This window comes from Alexandromys fortis, unplaced genomic scaffold (genome assembly GCF_014885135.2).
Source record: "Alexandromys fortis isolate MF-2015 unplaced genomic scaffold, M_Fortis_MF-2015_v1.1 scaffold_1, whole genome shotgun sequence".
Lineage (NCBI taxonomy): Eukaryota > Metazoa > Chordata > Mammalia > Rodentia > Cricetidae > Alexandromys > Alexandromys fortis.
The window spans coordinates 34266638-34285005 of NW_026067927.1; the positions used below are offsets into that span (position 1 = coordinate 34266638).

The 18368-nt window shown below is 53.0% G+C and overlaps 1 protein-coding gene across 2 annotated transcripts in view; it reads left to right on the forward strand.

Annotated features, from left to right (window-relative positions):
• The window catches only part of Cdhr2 (cadherin related family member 2), a 35276-nt gene that overhangs the window by 6471 nt on the left and 10437 nt on the right, over positions 1–18368 (forward strand). For both annotated transcript variants that reach the window (XM_050144203.1, XM_050144204.1), the window contains exons 2-19: positions 4059–4121; positions 4379–4450; positions 5236–5375; positions 5502–5555; positions 6788–6877; positions 8372–8461; positions 9073–9198; positions 9385–9531; positions 9615–9690; positions 9782–9897; positions 9987–10220; positions 11097–11252; positions 11334–11495; positions 11765–11826; positions 12411–12654; positions 15315–15554; positions 17035–17104; positions 17380–17985. In XM_050144203.1, the coding sequence (XP_050000160.1) occupies positions 4070–4121; positions 4379–4450; positions 5236–5375; positions 5502–5555; positions 6788–6877; positions 8372–8461; positions 9073–9198; positions 9385–9531; positions 9615–9690; positions 9782–9897; positions 9987–10220; positions 11097–11252; positions 11334–11495; positions 11765–11826; positions 12411–12654; positions 15315–15554; positions 17035–17104; positions 17380–17985 (2737 nt within the window). In that variant the 5' untranslated portion in view covers positions 4059–4069. The remainder of the gene's footprint in view (positions 1–4058; positions 4122–4378; positions 4451–5235; positions 5376–5501; positions 5556–6787; positions 6878–8371; positions 8462–9072; positions 9199–9384; positions 9532–9614; positions 9691–9781; positions 9898–9986; positions 10221–11096; positions 11253–11333; positions 11496–11764; positions 11827–12410; positions 12655–15314; positions 15555–17034; positions 17105–17379; positions 17986–18368) is intronic.

Below are 18368 nucleotides of genomic sequence, written 5' to 3' on the forward strand. Positions count from 1 at the left end.
AAACACACACACATAAACACACACACACATAAACACACACACACACATACACACACACACACACATAAACACACCACACACACACACACACACATAAACACACACACACACACATAAACACACCACACACACACACACACACACACACACACACACACACACCCTTAACCCAGAACTTGGGAGGTTAAAGGAGGTGGATCTCTGTAAGTTTGAGACCATTATAGTCTACATAGAGAGTTCCAGGACAGCCAGAGCTGCGTAGAGACTCTGTCTCAACAGCAACAACAAAACCCCCAAACCCAAAACAAACAAATAAAAAACCCTCACATCTAAAAACAACCTTCAATCCCAGCACTTCGGAGGCAGGGCAGGTAGATCTGAGTTCAAGGCTAGCCTGGTCTACAGAGAGAGTTTCAAGCCCGCCAGAACTCCAGAGACAGAGGCTATCAAAACAAAGGGCAACTAATGACAAAATCCCAACCGCTATCATCCTGCTTAGCAAACTTGAGTCTGGGCAGGGCTCTGCGCGGTTTGCATCCCCAGGCATAGGCCTGTTTCAGTATGGTTTCCTTGTGCTTCTGGTCACTGAATGTTGAGTATCAAACAAGCCATTCCTTCTCTGTGCCCCCAGGAGTGCCATTGGAGGCTTGCTCCCCTCTCTCACAGACCGCTCAGAGCTGTCTCAGGCTCCCTTCCAGCACAGCTGCTCATTCCTGGCTCGAAAGACAAGAAGGGGAGTCTGCCAGTCTCGCAGCCTTAGCAGAAGGCATCTCTGGCGCCATGTTCTGATGATCTCACTCTTGTCTGGTGTTGTCATTGTTCTCATGGGATGTGTCTGAGTCAGGGTTACTGCTGCCGTGATGAAACACCATGACCAAAATCAAGTTGGGGAGGAAAGGTTTTTATTTTATTTGGCTTATGCTTCCAAATCATTCATTGTTCATCATTGAAGGAAGTCAGGACAGGGACTCGATGGCAGGAGGAGTGCAGCTTAATGGCTTGCTTATCATGGCTTGTTCAGCCTGTTTTTTATAGAACCCAGGGTCACCAGTTTAGGGATAACACCACTCACAATGGGCTGGGCCCTCCCCTATCAATCACTAATTAAGAAAATAAGAAAATGCCCTACAGTCCAATCTCCCCCCACCCCCAGACAGGGTTTCTCTGTAGCTGTCCTGGAACCAGCTCTTGTAGACCAGGCTGGCCTCGAACTCACATAGGTCCCCTACAGGTCAATCTTTTGGAAGCACTTTCTCAGGGGAGGCTCTCTCCTCTCAGATGACTTTAGCCTGTGTCAGGTTGACATAAAGTATGCAGCACAGGATGTTAACAGCTCAATAAAGAGGTGACTGAGTGATGACGCAGACAGCAAGAACGTTGAAGGCAAATGTGGTCACTCACTGTTCGGCGGGGGGGGGGGATGGGGGGAGCTTGGCAGAGTGCAGCCAGTCAGGACTGGGTGTGTGGGTGACCTCTGGGCACTCTGGGATGTAGGGATAACCACGTAGCTGCTTGTTACATGGCCCTGGATTTGGTGTGAGTGTGAGACACTGACGGGTGCTTGGGGCTCTGGCTCTGAATTCTTCGGTTTGTACGGGAAGGCATGCCTGAAGACCTTGTTTGCTGTCTCTGGAGTTAGCTCCAGTCTCTTCCAGCCGGTCACACCCCAAACACGTCAGAACATCATAAACTCCAGAAAAGCATGCCCGATTCAGCCAGTACACAGGAGACAGAGGCAGGAGGATTGCTCCAAGCTCACAGCCAGCCTGCTCTACAGACCAAGTTCCAGGCCAGCCAGGGTGATAGGGAAGCAGATACAGTTTCCATTCCTTGTAGAGAGAAATGCCAAAAAAATGAGTAAAACTGCTTGTCTGTCATATCACCTAAAGTCATTTCTTTTCCTTTTGCTCCCAACCTGCCTCCCATGCTGTCTTCCTTCATGGTGGGTGATGAGCAGACATCTGGGTAGCCCTCAGCTGAGCAAGGCCAGCCCCTGCCTGCCTGTTTGCTGTGTACTGCCAGGGCTGTAATAGGTCTGGCAGCTGGTGGCTGTAGATGGCAGCCAGTACCTGTTGAGGGAGTAAGTAGGGACACTGCTCATGTCGCAGGCACTCAGAACATGTCAGCAGGCATTTAAAATGCCAGGACCCAGCCCCCGACACCACTTCTCCACACTTCGGTGTCTTCTGTCAGTTTGGGAGAAACTGTGTGTCCTAGTCAGTGTTCTATTGCTGTGAAGAGATGCCATGACCATGGCAAATCTTATAAAGGAAAACATTTAATTGGGGGCTCGCTCACAGTTTCAGAAGTTTAGTCCATTATCATCATGGTGGGGAGCATGGTGGCACTCAGGCAGACGTGGTGCTGGAGAATTCTACATCCTGATCCACAGCCGGCAGAAAAAGAAAGACACTGGGCCTGCTTGGACTTCTGTAACCCTGAAGCTGACTCCCAATGACACACTTCCTCCAGCAAGGTTACACCTACTCCTAATCTTTATAATCCTTTTAAATAGTTCCACTCTTTGGTGACTAAACGTTCAAAGAGCTGAGCCTATGGAGGTTATCATTATTATTATTATTTGTTTTATTTTGTTTTTGAGACAGCGTTTCTCTGTGTAGCCCTGGCTGTCCTGGGAACTCACTCTGTAGACCAGGCTGGCCTTAAACTCACAGAGATCTGCCTATCTCTGCCTCCTGCGTGCTGGGATTAAAGGCCTGTGCCACCACCACCTGGCTATGGGGGGTATTCTTATGCAAACCACCACACTGAGGCAAGATGGATCTGAGTCAAAATAGAAGGCTCGTGCTGGGGCTTCAGAACTGGTGGACAACAAAGAGGTAGAGACCAGACTTGACTGCTGAGAAGACACCGAGTGCCATGGCAGAGTTTGGGGAAGAAAGGGACCAGGAGTGGTGGTACCAGTCGTGAAGGGGCAAGAGATGAGTTCCTTTCATAATAATAATCATTACCACTTATTCTGTGCTTACTGGGAGCTGGCCCTGCAGTGTAGAGGCCATTGAACCTTCTCCCCCAAGGGAACCAGGGCCAGAGGGGCTGTACTCAGGTCCTGGGGTGCACTGACGACCCTGCCGAGTTTCTAGTGTTCCTTGTTAGCCTTAGGGAGCTTGGGATTGGTGGTCTCATTCACTTATGTCAGCATGGATGGGAGGAGAAGTCAGTTCCTTCTGAAAGCACTGAGGTGTGGGGACAGAAAGTGACTCTTGAGGTCCGCAGGGCAGGCAAGTGACTGGGAAAGCAGAAGCTTCGTATGCAGGGGATGGAGCGGCGTGCAGCAGCGTCGGCGATGTTGCTGGAGAGGGATGGTAGGCCAGCATGGCTTGTGGGAATGTTAGTCATGAACCTGAAGAGGTTACTGAAGTCTTGGACGCTGTTATGGGATTTGTACTCTGGTAACCAGGAGCCGCCACGGGGTGTGGTGAGATTGCTTGAGAGCAGGGAGGAGGTTTGAGTTGGAGGGAATCAAAGGAGGCCAATGACACTGAGCACGGGAGGGGAAGGTGGCCCATATGACACAGTGGAGTGGAATGGAGGAGGAACAAATTGGATGTGACCGTTCTAGAGCCGAGATATGAAGGGGCGTTTCCCCCAGTGTGTGACAGAGACATCAGCTATGTGATTCATGGCCAAGTTGGCCTTTCTCTCCCCTGCCTCCTCCTCTCTCTACCCACCCGGCCCTCTGAACCCTTGATCCTGAACGGTGCCATTGTGTGTGAGTCAGGGGAGGTAGAGTTGAGACTTCCAGAGTGAAGAGACCTGCATTCAAAGCAAGTCTTGTCACTGTGTCCTGTGTGGCTTGAAGCATGCCACTGACTTAGCTCGGTGCTTAGCTGCTACCCTGTGCTTACAGAAACAAGGCCACCACACACCCAAGGCACTTAGAACTGTGCCGGGCACTCAGTGGGTGCTGAATTCTGGGGTGAAGTGTATGTTCAGAGTGAAGGCCGTTGATAGCTCAGGGTTGGGCCTAGGCGAGCAGACTTTACCAGGAGGGCGGGCTGTGCCCAGGCACCTTTCCTTGACACCTTTTTTCTTAGGTCCCTCCAAGATGGCCTGGCTATGGCCGCTCTGTGTCCTGTTTCCTGCCTTCATGCTGTCTGGTGAGTACCTCCCTCCCTACGAGAGCAGTATTAAAAATTGGGGACCCCAGCAGCACGTTGTGGGGGCCAGCCCTCACTAGTAAGTGCCCAGCTTGAATGGCCCACCTAGACAGGCCCTGGGAGGGCTATAGAGGAGTCTTGTTCTAGGGGGGTGGGCTGGGCTGAAGGCTGGCGGTAAGGGTAAGGGTGGACATGCAGAGGACCAGCTGATGGTGCGGTGCAGGTGTACAGATGTCCCCTGCTGTGTGTCCCTACAGTGACAGCCAACACGCCACCACGGTTCGCGGACAATATGACGGTAGTGTCTCTGCCAGAGGACTTACCAGTGGGTGAGTAATGGTCCCTATGCTGGGACCGAGGGGAGCGTTTATCCCAAGATCACATAGACTCAGGCTCCCCACCCACGTCTGAGGAACAGCCCCTGGTGATCACATGGACAGTCAGCCCTCTGCACCTGAAGTTTCACATTGCAGCTTTGGCCCCCACAGGCTAAAATACTCGAGGAAAAAAGTTGTAGCTTTTGTTCTTGTCCTTACTTTATAACCCAACCCCTGCCACCATGTTTGGTGTTATCTAGAGGTAATTGAAATCAGGGAGACAGGCTTGGGTTCGACACAAATGCTCCATCACTTACATGAGGGACCTGAGTACCCAACAATCTGGGCCTCTGAGGAGGGTCCTAGCCCATCTGTGATTGGTTGACTCTGAGGTTGTGGAAGACAGAGGTGCTCAGATAAGATTCCCACCCACTGGCTTGCCTCCCATGTTTTCCTTAGACAGCAGAACCATCTCTCAACATCTCTGCATCTCCTAACCAGAGAGTGTCTCTCTTCTCATGGAGATGGTCATTAAATACAGTTCTTTGCTTTCCTTAGGAAGAAAATTCAAAAGCAGTCATTAAATGTGCAGTGTTCCTTCCACAGAACACTACACAGCATTTCTGGTCTCACTAAAGCCCAGTGCCCAGAGGCAGGAAGGGAGGCTGGATGGTGATTGGGGGTGGGATCAGAATCCCAGATTCAAGTTGCACCTGCATCTCTGCCCTGTGGGCAGCTGGACCAGACCACCCTAACAGAGGTGGCCATGGACCTGGGGCAGCCGTGTTCATTTGCAGGTGACGTGGTCTTCTGGTTGGTGGCTACTGACAGAGATGATGATCCGCTGACCTATGGGATCAGTGGCCCCTATGCCTACTTCTTCTCTGTCAACTCAAGCACTGGGGAAGTGAAGCTGGCCAGCCCTTTGGACTTTGAGGTAAAGAGTGGTGGGGTGGGGAAAGCCTGGAGAGAGGGAGTGGGCAGGGCAATCCTTAGAGCCAGAGTCCTGGGAGCACAGCTGGGATTTCACACTGACAGCAACCTCTTCTCCTTGCTGCTCCAGACTCTCCGTTCCTTCCAGATCACCATCTCCGTAAATGACAATCACAACCCCGCAGTGAGTTGAAAGGAGAGAGGGGAGCGGGTGGCCGGAGGGTGGGACAAACAAGGTCTCAAGTGTCCACTTCTGATCATGTGTCTGTTTCAGGCAAGCAGAGAGTGCCCCAGTTGATAATACTTCAGTGTTGATTACTTTCAAAATTGTGTGTTCTCCTTGTCAATTTATAAAATTACAGTGTGGGTTTATATTACTATAAATAGTGATTTAAAATGTTTTGTTTTTATTCTATGAGTATTCTTTGAGTATAAGCCTGTGCACCATGTGCATGCCTGCTGCCTGCAGAGGTCAGAAGAGGGCATTGGTCCTCGGAAACCGGAGCACCAGGGTGCTGGGTACTGACCCTGGTCCTCTAGAGGAGCAACAGTGGTCTTTTTTTTTTTTTAATATTTATTTATTATGTATATGTATTATGTATAGTCTGTCTGTGTGCCTGCAGGCCAGAAGAGGGCGCCAGACCTCTTTACAGATGGTTGTGAGCCACCATGTGGTTGCTGGGAATTGAACTCAGGACCTTTGGAAGAGCAGGCAATGCTCTTACCCTCTGAGCCATCTCTCCAGCCCTGAGCAACATTGGTCTTAACCTCTGAGTTATCCCTCCAGCCTCCGTGTCTATTGTCTTAAAGTCACTGTGCCTACCCAATGACTGACATATTGTCTTTCCAAATCTCTATATACCCCCTTTTTCTTTCTTTCACTGAATGGCACCCCCAGCCTTTCTTTTCCTCCCCCTTTTTCTTGTTAAAGTCAGGCATGGTGGTGCATATCTGTAATCTTAGTGTTTGGGAGGTGGAGGCAGGAGGATCCGGAGTTCAAGTCCATCTTTGGCTACATAGGGTGTCTAAGGCCAGCCTGGGCTAGGTGAGGCTGTGTCCAAGGCCAGCCTGGACTAGTCGAGGCTGTGTCCAAGGCCAGCCTGGGCTAGGTGAGGCTGTGTCCAAGGCCAGCCTGGGCTAGACGAGGCTGTGTCCAAGGCCAGCCTGGGCTAGGTGAGGCTGTGTCCAAGGCCAGCCTGGGCTAGGTGAGGCTGTGTCCAAGGCCAGCCTGGGCTAGGTGAGGCTGTGTCCAAGGCCAGCCTGGGCTAGGTGAGGCTGTGTCCAAGGCCAGCCTGGGCTAGGTGAGGCTGTGTACATCCAGGAGAGAGGTGGCAGAGTTCTGCATGGTGTCCCCCAGCAGTCTTCTGGCATCTTAAGCCCCATGTTCTGGCCTCACCTGGGCTTTCTCATCTGCAGGCAACTAGGGAGCTACCCGTGATCGTGCAAGACAGAAATGACAACGTGCCTGTTTTCCAGGGTTCTGAATTCTCTGCCAACATCAGTGAGGTATCCCCAGTCTTTGTGGAACAGGGTACAGGGAGGGCGTCTGGGAGTGGAGCATCCATCTGGGGAGGCCGTGAATGACATGCGTGAGGCCGTGAGTGACAGGGCCACAGTTTAGAAGCAAACATCTCGGATTCTTTCAGTCAGAAAAGGAAGCAGAGGGAGCCATGTTTCTCATGGTTCTGGAAAACTAGGGGTCAGCTGGTTAGATGGTCACCCTCTCTCTGTCGTCTCTACTTCCCTTGCTGCCTCCGTCCTGAGGTGTGGAGGGGCAGCTCCGGCTCCAAGCTAACACCTCACCACCTCTGCAGCTTCAACAGGAAGACCAGCCATTTCTGTTTCCACAGGCACAGGCCTGACTTTCAGCCACTCTCTCTGTGCCAAGTGTTCCTCCTAGAAGCAGTTCGGAGGTCTGGAACGGCTGCTCTGTGCTGTGGCCCTTTCCTCAGCCAGACTCCCTCACTTTAACTGTTTTCACTGGAGGTTCCCAGGGCCGCCTTTACTAACAAAGTGTTGTCTCCGAATCCCCAGACTACGTGGTTGGGAAGACCTTTAAAGTGGGGTTAGGCATAGGATCCGTCTGACAGGCCCCACCCAGCACCCACGTGCTGGGCGCTGTTCTGGGTCCTCACCCCAGCTGGTGAGCAGGTCTCCCCTGGGTGTGATGCGCCAGGTGTCACAGTCTAGAGCACAGGTGGGAAAAACAAACTGCAAGGGGCAGTTCAGAGACATGAAACTCCCAAAACGACAAGACAGGGAAGAGTGGAAGAAAGTCCCCCCACAGAAGGGGCTGCTTTTGGCTTCCAGTAGGTGACTTCCAGAGAGAGACCTGGATACCAAGGGGCCTGCCAGGGGATCTCCAGGGAAGGGATGTTCCAGGTTGGGAAACAGCACGTGCAAAGGTCCTCAGGCAGTGATAAGGCTGGCTGGCCTCAGAGGCTGGAAGGCAGAGGCCGGGGAGGGGCAGAGACAGGTAGCCACCTGACTTTTGAGGGCCACCAAAACAGTTTGGACCAACATTCTGGGAAGAATGGGGGAACTTCCAGAAGCCAAGAGTGAGGAAGTCTGACTCAGGCTGTGGCTATAGGGAGCCCATGGGATACTGTGCAGTCAGGCTGGGTTCTAGAATGTTCTTTCACTTATGGTCTTGAGAGTCTGTATAAACCAGCTGTGGGGATATGAGGCTGTGTAGGGGAGGGTTTTCTAGAGCAGGGTTATTTGAGAGAGGAATTCTGTTGCCTGCCCCATCTTTTTTTTTTTTTTCCTTGAGAAAATGTTTCTCTGTGTAGCCCTGGCTTTCTTGGAACTGACTCTGTAGACCAAGCTAGCCTCAGACTCAGAGATCTGCCTGCCTCTGTCTTCTGAGTGCTGGGATTAAAGGCGTGTGCCACCAGTCACCTGGCTGCCTGTTCCATTTGAACTGTCTGATGTCCCCCCGAAGGCCCAACCCGGGGTTGGTATAGGATGGACACACAGGTGAAAAGTCCCTTTTTACAGACCCTGCCAGTTGGCTCTGTGGTATTCTCTGTGGTGGCTACGGACGAGGACTCCGGGACCGGCGGTATAGTGAGGTACTTCATAGAGAAGGTGAGTGTGAGAGTCCCTGGGGAAGCCAGGTGGGAGCCGGCCTTACCGAGCCTCATGTCCACCAGGGGGCAGCATCTTCACAGGCAATCATAGCTCTGGTTTCCCGGGCTTTTCTCTGACCACCCTCCGTTTGCTTCCCTAACCCCCTCCACTCCTCTAGCCCACCTCACCCCACCACCACCTCAGGAAAGTCTCACTTTGTCCAGTTGCTGCTGAAGGAGGGTCCAATCCTCGCTCCCACCCCCTTCACCTGCCCGGTCAAGACCTCTCACAGGCTGAAGCATTCACAGCTCCGGGAGAGCTCAAGACTCAGAGAGGGCCTGGGTCTAGCCCAAGCTCACCCAGACAATAAAAGCACATGTGTTCTGTGAAGGCCAGTTTGCTAGTGGCCCCACCATTCCTGAACACCAACAAAAAACTTACTTCCAACTCACCAAAGCGATTATACCAGCCAAGGGGAGAAACCGGGGCTCAGTGATTACATGACCCGGAGACATTTGCATTCCTGGCCAATGGTAGAGCCATTTTTTGACCCTCTCAGTGTAGGATTCGTGAGGAGTGAGGGGCAGTGGTATCCAGAGCTGGCCTCACCTGAGCATTCTTTGTCACAGGTCATTCCCAGCACCGACGACAGCAAGAATCTTTTCTATATCCTGGACAATGGAGCCATTGTGTTGAATGGCAGCCTCGACTACAACAGCAAGAGTGCCTTCTACCAGCTGCAGCTGAAGGCCTGTGTGAGTGGGGCTGGAGGCAGAACTGGGGGCTCAGGGAGTGTGGGCAGAGCTAGGAGCCTCTGGGGGTGTAGGCAGAACTGGGGGCTCAGCGAGTGTAGGCAGAGCTAGGAGCCACTGAGGTGTAGGCAGAGCTGGGGGTCTCAGGGTTGTGGCACAGACTCGCGGGAGGCCTCTTCTTGCCCACAGGACTCAGGTGGCATGTTGAATGGCGAACCAAAGACCCAATGCTCCCAGCCAGTCTTCCTGTCCATTTCAGTGCTTGATGAACCAGACCTGGATCCCCAGTTTGTCCGGGAGTTTTACTCAGCCTCCGTGGCTGAGGATGCGGTCTTGGTATGTGCTGGGGTTGGGAGGGGGCTGGGTAGCGGTGAGTGTCTAAGCAAAGGGTCACAGGCTCTCATCAAGCCTCCTCCCAGGGAACCTCGGTGCTGAAGGTGGAGGCGGTGGATGGCGACAAAGGCATCAATGACATTGTGACCTACAACATCACCAGTGAGAACCCGGGTGTCCCCCAGAGAGGGCTGGGGTGAGGGTGGGGTGGTCAGATCCCCTGGAGCAGCTGCTGCAAGTGCTTCCCTGTTAGATTCCACAAGGTCCGGGTGGTTCAGCATTGGGGAAGATGGGGTCATCGAGGTCAGCGGACCCCTGGACAGAGAGCAGCTGCTGAACGAAAACGAAGAGGTCCAGATACAAGTGACGGTGAGTACGGCTCCTCTTCTCTAGCCCTTGACCTTTGAGCTCACTCTCTGAGCACTGTTCTACCCTCTGGCTTCTGTTTTGTACCTCAGGCCACCGAGAAGAATCTTAACATCTACGGGCAAGAGGCCAGCGCGAGCATATGGGTCACAATAAGGGTGACCGATGTCAATGACCACAAGCCAGAATTTTACAACTGCAGCCTCCCCAACTGCTCCTTTAGCCCCCAAGAGGCCCAAGTCAACTTTGTAGGCTACGTGGATGAGCATACCTCTGCCCGAATCCCCATCGATGACCTGACCATGGTGGCCTACGACCCAGACCAGGCAGGTGCACAGGGCGGGGGAGGGGCACTGGTGGCGGAAGGATGAGGAGGGAGGGCTCACAGATGGGAGAAGGGAGTAGCGGAGGGGGAAAGAGAGTGGGTGATGAGTGGAACCCAGATGTGGGCAGTGGATTGCAGAGCACGTGGCAGGGTGATGAGTGGGGTCCACGGGGAACGAAGGCAGACACGTGACGGTAATGACGGCGGCCCCAATCCGTGTGTTGTGCAAAGCGGAGGCTGTTGCACACTGTTTGGCAGGGTTCAGGGGAATGCTGGGTGGCGTGAGCAGAAGCAGCGTGGAGTGGAGGTTGGTATTAGGTGCTAGGCAACAGTGGGCAGGCTCTGGGCAGCCTGTGGTTTGGGGAAGAAGGGAGCGTTAGGCAAGGGTGGCTAGAACGTTTAAAGGGGTCCGAGTGATTAACTGGGAAGGGACCACCACAGAGGGGGTCCTAGTGATGGCTGAGACCATGGCTTGACGGGATTGGATGATGTGGAGTTGAGTGGAGTTTGCCAAGTGGTGACACGAGGCTGGTGGGGGTGTGAAGCCGGTGGCCAGTGCTGGAGGGAATAGGCCTGGACGGGTGTGGGTGGCGAGTGATGGCGGGTAAGGAAGGTTGATGGAAACATTATGGGTGTGGGGTGCATGTGGCTTATCTCTCCAGCCCTGGAGACCCACAGTGCCCAGGGCAGTCCTCTGAGACAGCATCCATAGAGCTGAATAGCCGGTCCAACTTCTCTTGCCCGGATTATTGTCTCGGCCTTTTCTGACTACCCCTGTGGGTCTCACTGAGGCAGAGTTTCCGCAGAAGGCCTGAGCTCGGAGGTTGGGTAAGCAGTTGCAAGGGGTCAGTCCTTACTGTACCACCCTCCTTTACAGGGCGATAATGGTACCTTCCTGCTGTCAGTGAAGGGCGAAGATGCTGAAGCCTTCAACGTGTCCCCAGAGCGAGCGGCGGGGTCTGCCAGTGTGCAAGTAGTGGTGAAAAACTCAACGCTGGTGGACTATGAGAAGAAGACAGTGATGGAGGTGCAGGTATGGCTCACCAAGATGCTGTGGGACTCAGAGGCCATAGCGATCAGGCCCCCATATTGCCACTTGTTCTCCTGTCTGCAGGTTGTGGCCACTGACTCAGTCAGCAAGAGCTCCTCGGTTGCCACGGTGACCATCCATCTTAGAGACATTAATGACCACAGGCCCACGTTCTCTCAGAGCTTGTACGAACTCACCGTGCCAGAGCACAGTCCAACAGGTTATGTGGTCACCAGCACTATCAAGGTGAGTGATACTGGGTGGACCATGCTGGGAGGAAGATGTTGAAAAAGGTCAATCTAAGACCATCCCAGACTCTGTTACATTCAATGCCACCGGGTCCCGGCAAGCACACGTTCATGTACGAGTGTACCTGGGTGTGTGGAGTGTCTGGAGTGAATGCAGATGTGTGGTGAGCCTTTGGAGTCAGGGCGCACAACAAACCGCCTTAGCGAATGAGATGTGTGCTGCCACAGATGGCCCTGTCTCCAGTGCCTGCCGTCTTTGCCTCACAGGCCACAGACCCAGATATGGGCGAATGGGGTCGGATCACCTACAGTCTGCTTGCAGGAAATGGGTAAGCTCTCAAGATATGTGTGGGGGGAGGGGACAGGGGAGATGGGGCTCTTCTCCACCTCCCCATGGGGCTAGAGCTTCAGAGCAGAGCAGCCCACAAAAGCACAGAGTGCTCGGTTGTGTGTCCATTCCAGAAAAATTATTTAAAAAAAAAAAAGGTTCGTTTTCTGTGACTATAATAAAATGCCTGAGGCAGGGTATTTTATAAAGAGAAAGGTTTATTTAGTTCCGGAGGCCCAGAGGCATGGGGTCATAGTATCTTAAATCATGTGGTGGGACCCTGTATGGGGTGGAAAGTTCATATGACAAGAAAGGAACTCAGAGGAAGGGAAGGGGCCAGGGACAACCTCCCAAAAGGCCCCATCTCACAGAGGCCCCTATACCTCCTAACATCATTCCACACTGCGGACCAAGTGTCCCACACCTGGAGGCTTGGGGGTACTCACAGTGTGACCAGCCCACAGTCAGAAGTCCCTTGGAAATATGGCACAAGATTCATTCAAGGCTGTGTTATCATTTGTCTGAAGTCCAAATGTAAGTGCATGACCTGCTGTTTTATTGGCTAAATCCGGTCACTCTGAGCAGAGATGACCTGTTTGAGGTGGATCCAAACTCAGGCAGCGTGACCGTGAAAAATGGCATGGGGCTGGACCGGGAGAAGCAGGCCGTGTACTACCTCACACTGCAGGCCACGGACGGCGGGAACCAGTCTGGCACTACCACACTACAGATCACCCTGCTGGATATTAATGACAACACACCTGTGGTCCGAGGCTCCTACAACGTCTTTGTGCCAGAGGGGGACAGCAATGTCTCTGTGACCATCCAGGTGAGAGCCACCTTGGACCTGGTGGGGAAGTGGGGGAAGGGTCCATGCTGGCCCTGTATGAAGTCTGAGCTCTACTGTGTGGCTCTGAGGAAGTTACTCAGTCTCTCTGGGCGCCTATTTCCTCTTAGAAGATGAAAGGTCGTAGTCCTTATTCACAGGGTCAGAGGGTCTTGAGATAATGGGCCCGAGGAACTCTGCAGAGGCCTGGCATGGAATAGGCCTCACAGACTAATTGCCCTTTAATTCTCCACTCATCCCAAAAAGATTTGATGTGGCTTACATAAAAGGTAAGATCCAAGCCAGCATGGTGGGGCATACCCCAGCATTCGGGAGGCAGAGGCAGAGGCAGAGGCAGAGGCAGAGGCAGAGGCAGAGGCAGAGGCAGAGGCAGAGGCAGAGGCAGAGGCAGAGGCAGAGGCAGAGGCAGAGGCAGAGGCAGAGGCAGAGGCAGAGGCAGAGGCAGAGGCAGAGGCAGAGGCAGAGGGATCCCTGAGTTTGAGGCCAGCCTGGTCCACAGAGCGAGTTCCAAGATAGTCAGGGCTACAAAGACAAAGCCTAGTTTGAGAAAAACAAAACAAACACAAAGCCCAAGATCCAAACAGAGAACAAATAACAAAAAAATGGGTGGCATTATTAAAGGTCCAAAGGCAGCAATAAGATCCAGAACCCAAAGAACACAGTTGGAACACAGCCCCTGGGGGCCGAAGCTGAAACCAGAAATCTCAGTGGCCAGGTTATCAGGGTCACATGGTAAAACCCCAGTCATGGCTCCAGAGATGCACGGGGAGCCCTCCACCCTACACGGTGCGAGACTGAGAATCTCTCCATCAGGATGACCTGGATGGACCCTTGTGAGAAGGGTCCTCAGAAGGCCGTCTCTCAGCCTCAGTCCCTCTATCGCTCAGGGACTGAGGCTCCCTGCAGTTGTTCCAAGGTCAAGCCTTTCTGTGGTTGCACAGTTGGCCAGCGGGGCGGGCCCGAAGTCCTGATCTCAATGGACTTGCTCCTTCTGGCCCTGGCCTTTAAGAGTCTCATGGGAGAAACATTTGTGATTGCCAGAACTGTGGCACCTTTATAGAGGCAGAGGAGTGCTTGGCGGATTAACTGGCCAAGTCCAGAGGCCCTTCGTGGGGACAGATAGGTTGTGTCTTTGGAAGGATGCATTTACTGAGCGAGACCCAACAGAGCCGAAGCGAAGGCAATGATGTAGGGTGAGCAGGGCGGAAAGACAAGGAATAGCTCCCATCCCAGCCCCTGCTGAGTCCTCTGCTGAACCCCAGTGCCCAGAGGCAAATCGGCTCTGTCCTCTGTTCCTGGGGCTCCCGCTAAGCAAGTCAGAGACCTTTGCTGATGGTGTTGTCTGTACAGCCAAAGGCAGCAGGGCTGTGGGGCTGCAGGGGTGACAGTGTGGCTGGAGTCAGGTGGAAGGCCTCAGGTCAAGGTTGGGTCACAAAGAGCATGCACCCTCTGTGCAGGCTCATTCCAGTGTAGTCCAGCATGCTTGGGGCCCTGACAAGACAAGCATGCATTTGTACACACACACACACACACATGCACGCACGCGCGCACACACACACCCTTGGTATGAAGAATGAGCTGTTGAAAAAGTACAGCGCTGTAGCCAGATGTGGTGATGCACACTTTGATTTCGCCTTTGAAAAGCAGCAGCAGGCAGATCTCTGTGAGTTCCAGGCCAGTCAGGGATACATAGTGAGACCCTGTTTCAAAAAAAAATTTGGGTGGGGAGCGGGAGGGTTGGCTCAGCAGTTAAGAGCACTGTCTGTTCTTGGAGAGGACCCAGTACACCCATGGTAGCTCACAACTGTCTATAACTCCAGTTCCAGGGGTCTTTTGGCTTCTGTGAGCACTGTACCTAAATGCTACACGTACATACGTGCAGGCAAAACATTCAAACATATAAAAATTTTTTTCCATCTTTAAAAATGAAATAAATATAGTACTGGGCTAGGAATGTAATTTAGTTGGTGGGGGCTTGCCTAGCCTGCGCAAAAGCACTGGGTTCTGTTCCTGATACCATATAGACAGGGTGGTGTGTCAGTGCATGCCTGAGGTCCCAGGCCTCTGAGTGTGGAGGCAGGAGGATCAGAAGCTTGAAGTCATCCTTGGCTACATACTGAGTATGAGGCCAGCTTGGGCTACATAAGACCATGTCTCAAAATAAATAACACACACACTCTGTGTGTGTGCGTGTGTGTGTGTGTGTGTATGTGTGTGTGTGTGTATGTGTGTGTATGAATAGAAACACACAGAGAGAAATAGAAATAGTACATGCTGCAGCAATCATGGGAAATCAGCCATTTTTTTGATTTCACACTTTTACATTTAAAAAGAAATGTCGAGTCTCTGTATATGCCCCCATTCCCCTTTCTGTAGCGTCAGCTTTATGGGAACCTCCTCTTCAGATCTCTTCTCAGGGACTAGCTCAGGCCCAGATTTGCAACACACACGCAGCAGTAATCTGGGAGATGGAACACGCTCAAGGCTGAGGCTGAGAGCTCCTGCTGACTGTACCCCATATCTCAGCAGGGAACCATGACCTGTCTCCCCCTGGTTCCAGCCAATGGCAACTTAGGCCAGGGTGGGAGAGAGGGGTGAGCCTGAGGCCGAGATACCTGATTCACGACCAACTGTGTTCACAGGCCTATGATGATGACCAGCCAGATACTAGCAACAGCCGCCTGCTCTTCAGCCTGCTGCCTGGGCCCTATAGCCAGAACTTCTCCATAGACCCTGACACAGGAGTCCTCAGGAATCTGGAGCCCCTGGATCGAGAGGACATCGACCCTGCCCTGGAGGGTCAAATCGTACTAACTGTGCGCGTGGCTGACTGCGGCGAACCTCCCCGCAGCACTGACGTCAATGTCACCGTCACTGTGGAGGTAAGGCAGTGTGCTCTCACCCAGCCTAGCTCCCTGGTTCTAGCACACGTCACACTTCCTGCCTTGTACAGCATGGTAAATGAGAGGCTGAGAACTCAGCCGGGCAGACCTTGCCAATCCTAGCCCTTAAGTCAGAAAGACGAGGGGTGAAATCAACATGAACGAAGGGAGACGTTCTGAAGGGGCCGTCACCCAGGGAGGTTGCTCAATGCCCAGTCTTGCCTAGAACCCTCCTGACTGACACCAAGCCAAGACTAAAGGCAGATGAAGTGGGCTCCCACTGTGTCTCCTCCACAAGAGATAGGGATGGTGACAACCATTTTATTAAGAAAGCAGGGGCCAAGCATGGTGGTGCACACCTATGATCTCAATACCTGAGAGACTAAGGCAGGGTAACTGAGGGTTTTAGTCCATCCTGGGATACATAGTGGACCTTGTCACCTCAGAGACAGTGAAGACACCGAGTAGATTTAGGACTTGCTGTCATCCTGAGGACATTGTAGAATACTAAAGGAAAAATGAAGAATTACACCTCCTGAAGTGGAGGGATCCCTTTGCCCCGGAGAGCTTCACACCCTTGTTGTAAGTGTCAGAGGCTGCCCCTGCTTTCAGATGGGAACACTGAAGCCAGGGCCACAGGAGAGGCAGAGCAGGAATGGACTCAGAGCCGATGTCTTAGCCACTCCCGTGTGAGTCAGGACGACCATGAGAATTCAGCAGCCTTGTGCAAGAAATCAGTGACGTGTGTCTGAGGAGTCCCCATCAGACCGAGCACCTCGGCCAGCAGAGGCCCCTTCTGCACTTCCAGAAGGATTTGGATTACATGATGATAGCTCTATCTCAGAAAAAGACAAAGGAGAAGGATGGAGAGAAGGAGGGAAGGAGGAGAGAGGGGCAGAGAAAGACAAAAGGAAGGGAAGGATCGGGGAGGAAGAGTAGGGAAGACGCACCTTATCGAAGGACTAGGTTCTGTTCCCAGGGCTCCATTCTGTGGTTCTGCAGAGAAAACTGACCGTCAAAGCTTGCATGTATGCCAGCAATTGGGAAGGGCTGGAGCACTCAGAGCATCTCCCCAGTACAGGACAACACAGGGAGAAGATGGGATGCGGGGCTCCGGCAGTACATGGTAGGCAAGGTCAGAAAGCATCAGGTGTCCAGGGCATCAGATTCCCGTTCAGACTGGGCACAGAGCTGATGTCACAGGACTGAGAAAGGGGACCTCAGGATAAACCAGATGGGGACACAGCCAGGGACCTGTAATAGTTCTGGGAGGTGGAACTATGGTTCTGGGCTGAAGTCAGACAATTGGAAAAACCACTTCTTGGCCTTCTCTGAAGGCTGTCGACAAATCTGGAGACTGAGGGTCACAGAATCAATGGCTCTATCTGTGTAGAGGCATTACTGGCTTCTCAGATGGCTCTGGGGAGGGTGAACCTGGGGCTACGAGGTCCCTAGGACTCAGATCTGCCTCTCCCTTTAGGACATCAATGACAACCCGCCTATATTCAATCAGTCCTCCTATGAATTCTTTGTGAAGGAGAGGGATCCAGGTATGTGCCCTCTGGGCTGGTTTGGGCCCAGGGAGCTGAGCAATGGGCTGGCTGTACAGATGGCAGGGGATTACGTATCCTAGCACCTTGGGTACATGCAGGTGTCATCCTTTGGTGAAGCAGCCCTTGGGGAAGGGTACACCAGAGCAGAGCCTCTTTACATCCCATCTCTGACACAAAATAGTAAGGCCCATGCTAACAGCTCCATCACAGGACCAGCCGGAGTGCCCAAGGCCTGCACGACTGGTCCTCCAAGCTCTGTCCTTTGTACACAGGAGAGTTTGTGGGCACTGTGAAAGCCTGCGATGCTGACCAGACCGAAGCCAACAACCGCATCAGCTTCAGCCTGTCCGGGACTGGTGTCAGCAACTTTATTGTCCGAGGCAATGTGCTGGCACAAGGGTGCGCCGAGGGGGCCATCTGGCTGCTCCCTGATGTGAGCCTGGATTACGAAGCACAGAAATTCTTCAATCTGACAGTGAGCGCCGAGAACCCGGGCCCTCAGGATTTCAATTCCACAGCAAATGTCATGGTAACTGTGGTGGACGTGAATGACGAGCCACCTACGCTGGTCGCAGCCTCACTCCAGGCCATATCTGTGGCTGAGAATGGCTCCCAGTATGGCCAGGTGGCTCAGGTGAAAGCCCAGGATGTGGACACTGCAGCCTTGCTGAGCATAGAGCTAGTGGACGTCCTCTGCACCAAGGATAACGTTGACGTGGGCAGCGTGTGCCACGGCTGGTTCTCTGTGGATTCCAGTGGCTCCGTGTACATCAATCAGAGTGAGGCCATCGATTATGAGGCTTGTCATCTGGTCACACTGGTCGTGCGGGCACACGACCTCACTACAGATTCCGGCTTTGAAGCATACAGCAGCAATGGTGAGAGGGCCTGCAGGGCTGCAGCTTAGGGTACAGGGACCCACATCAACCCTTGTCAACTGTGTCACTGGCCATGTGCTCTCGGGGATTCTGTTCTTCATCTGTTCAGGGGGGCTGGCCAAGAGGCAGGTTGTGGAGAGTGTTTAGTGGGGTGCCTGGAAGCACTGGCTCAAGGCTGCCATTGGCGAAACAGTACACAGGGGACAGCACCCTAGAGCCAGCTGTAGCCGCATCTACCTCCGCACAGGCACGAGGGCCGAGTTAACAGTGAGCACAGCATGGAACTGTGCCAGACACCTTAGGGAATTTGCTCATTTCATTCCTGCACAGTTCATGAGCTAGTCATGCCCAGGCATCTTAAAGATGGAGCAGCCAAGGCAAAG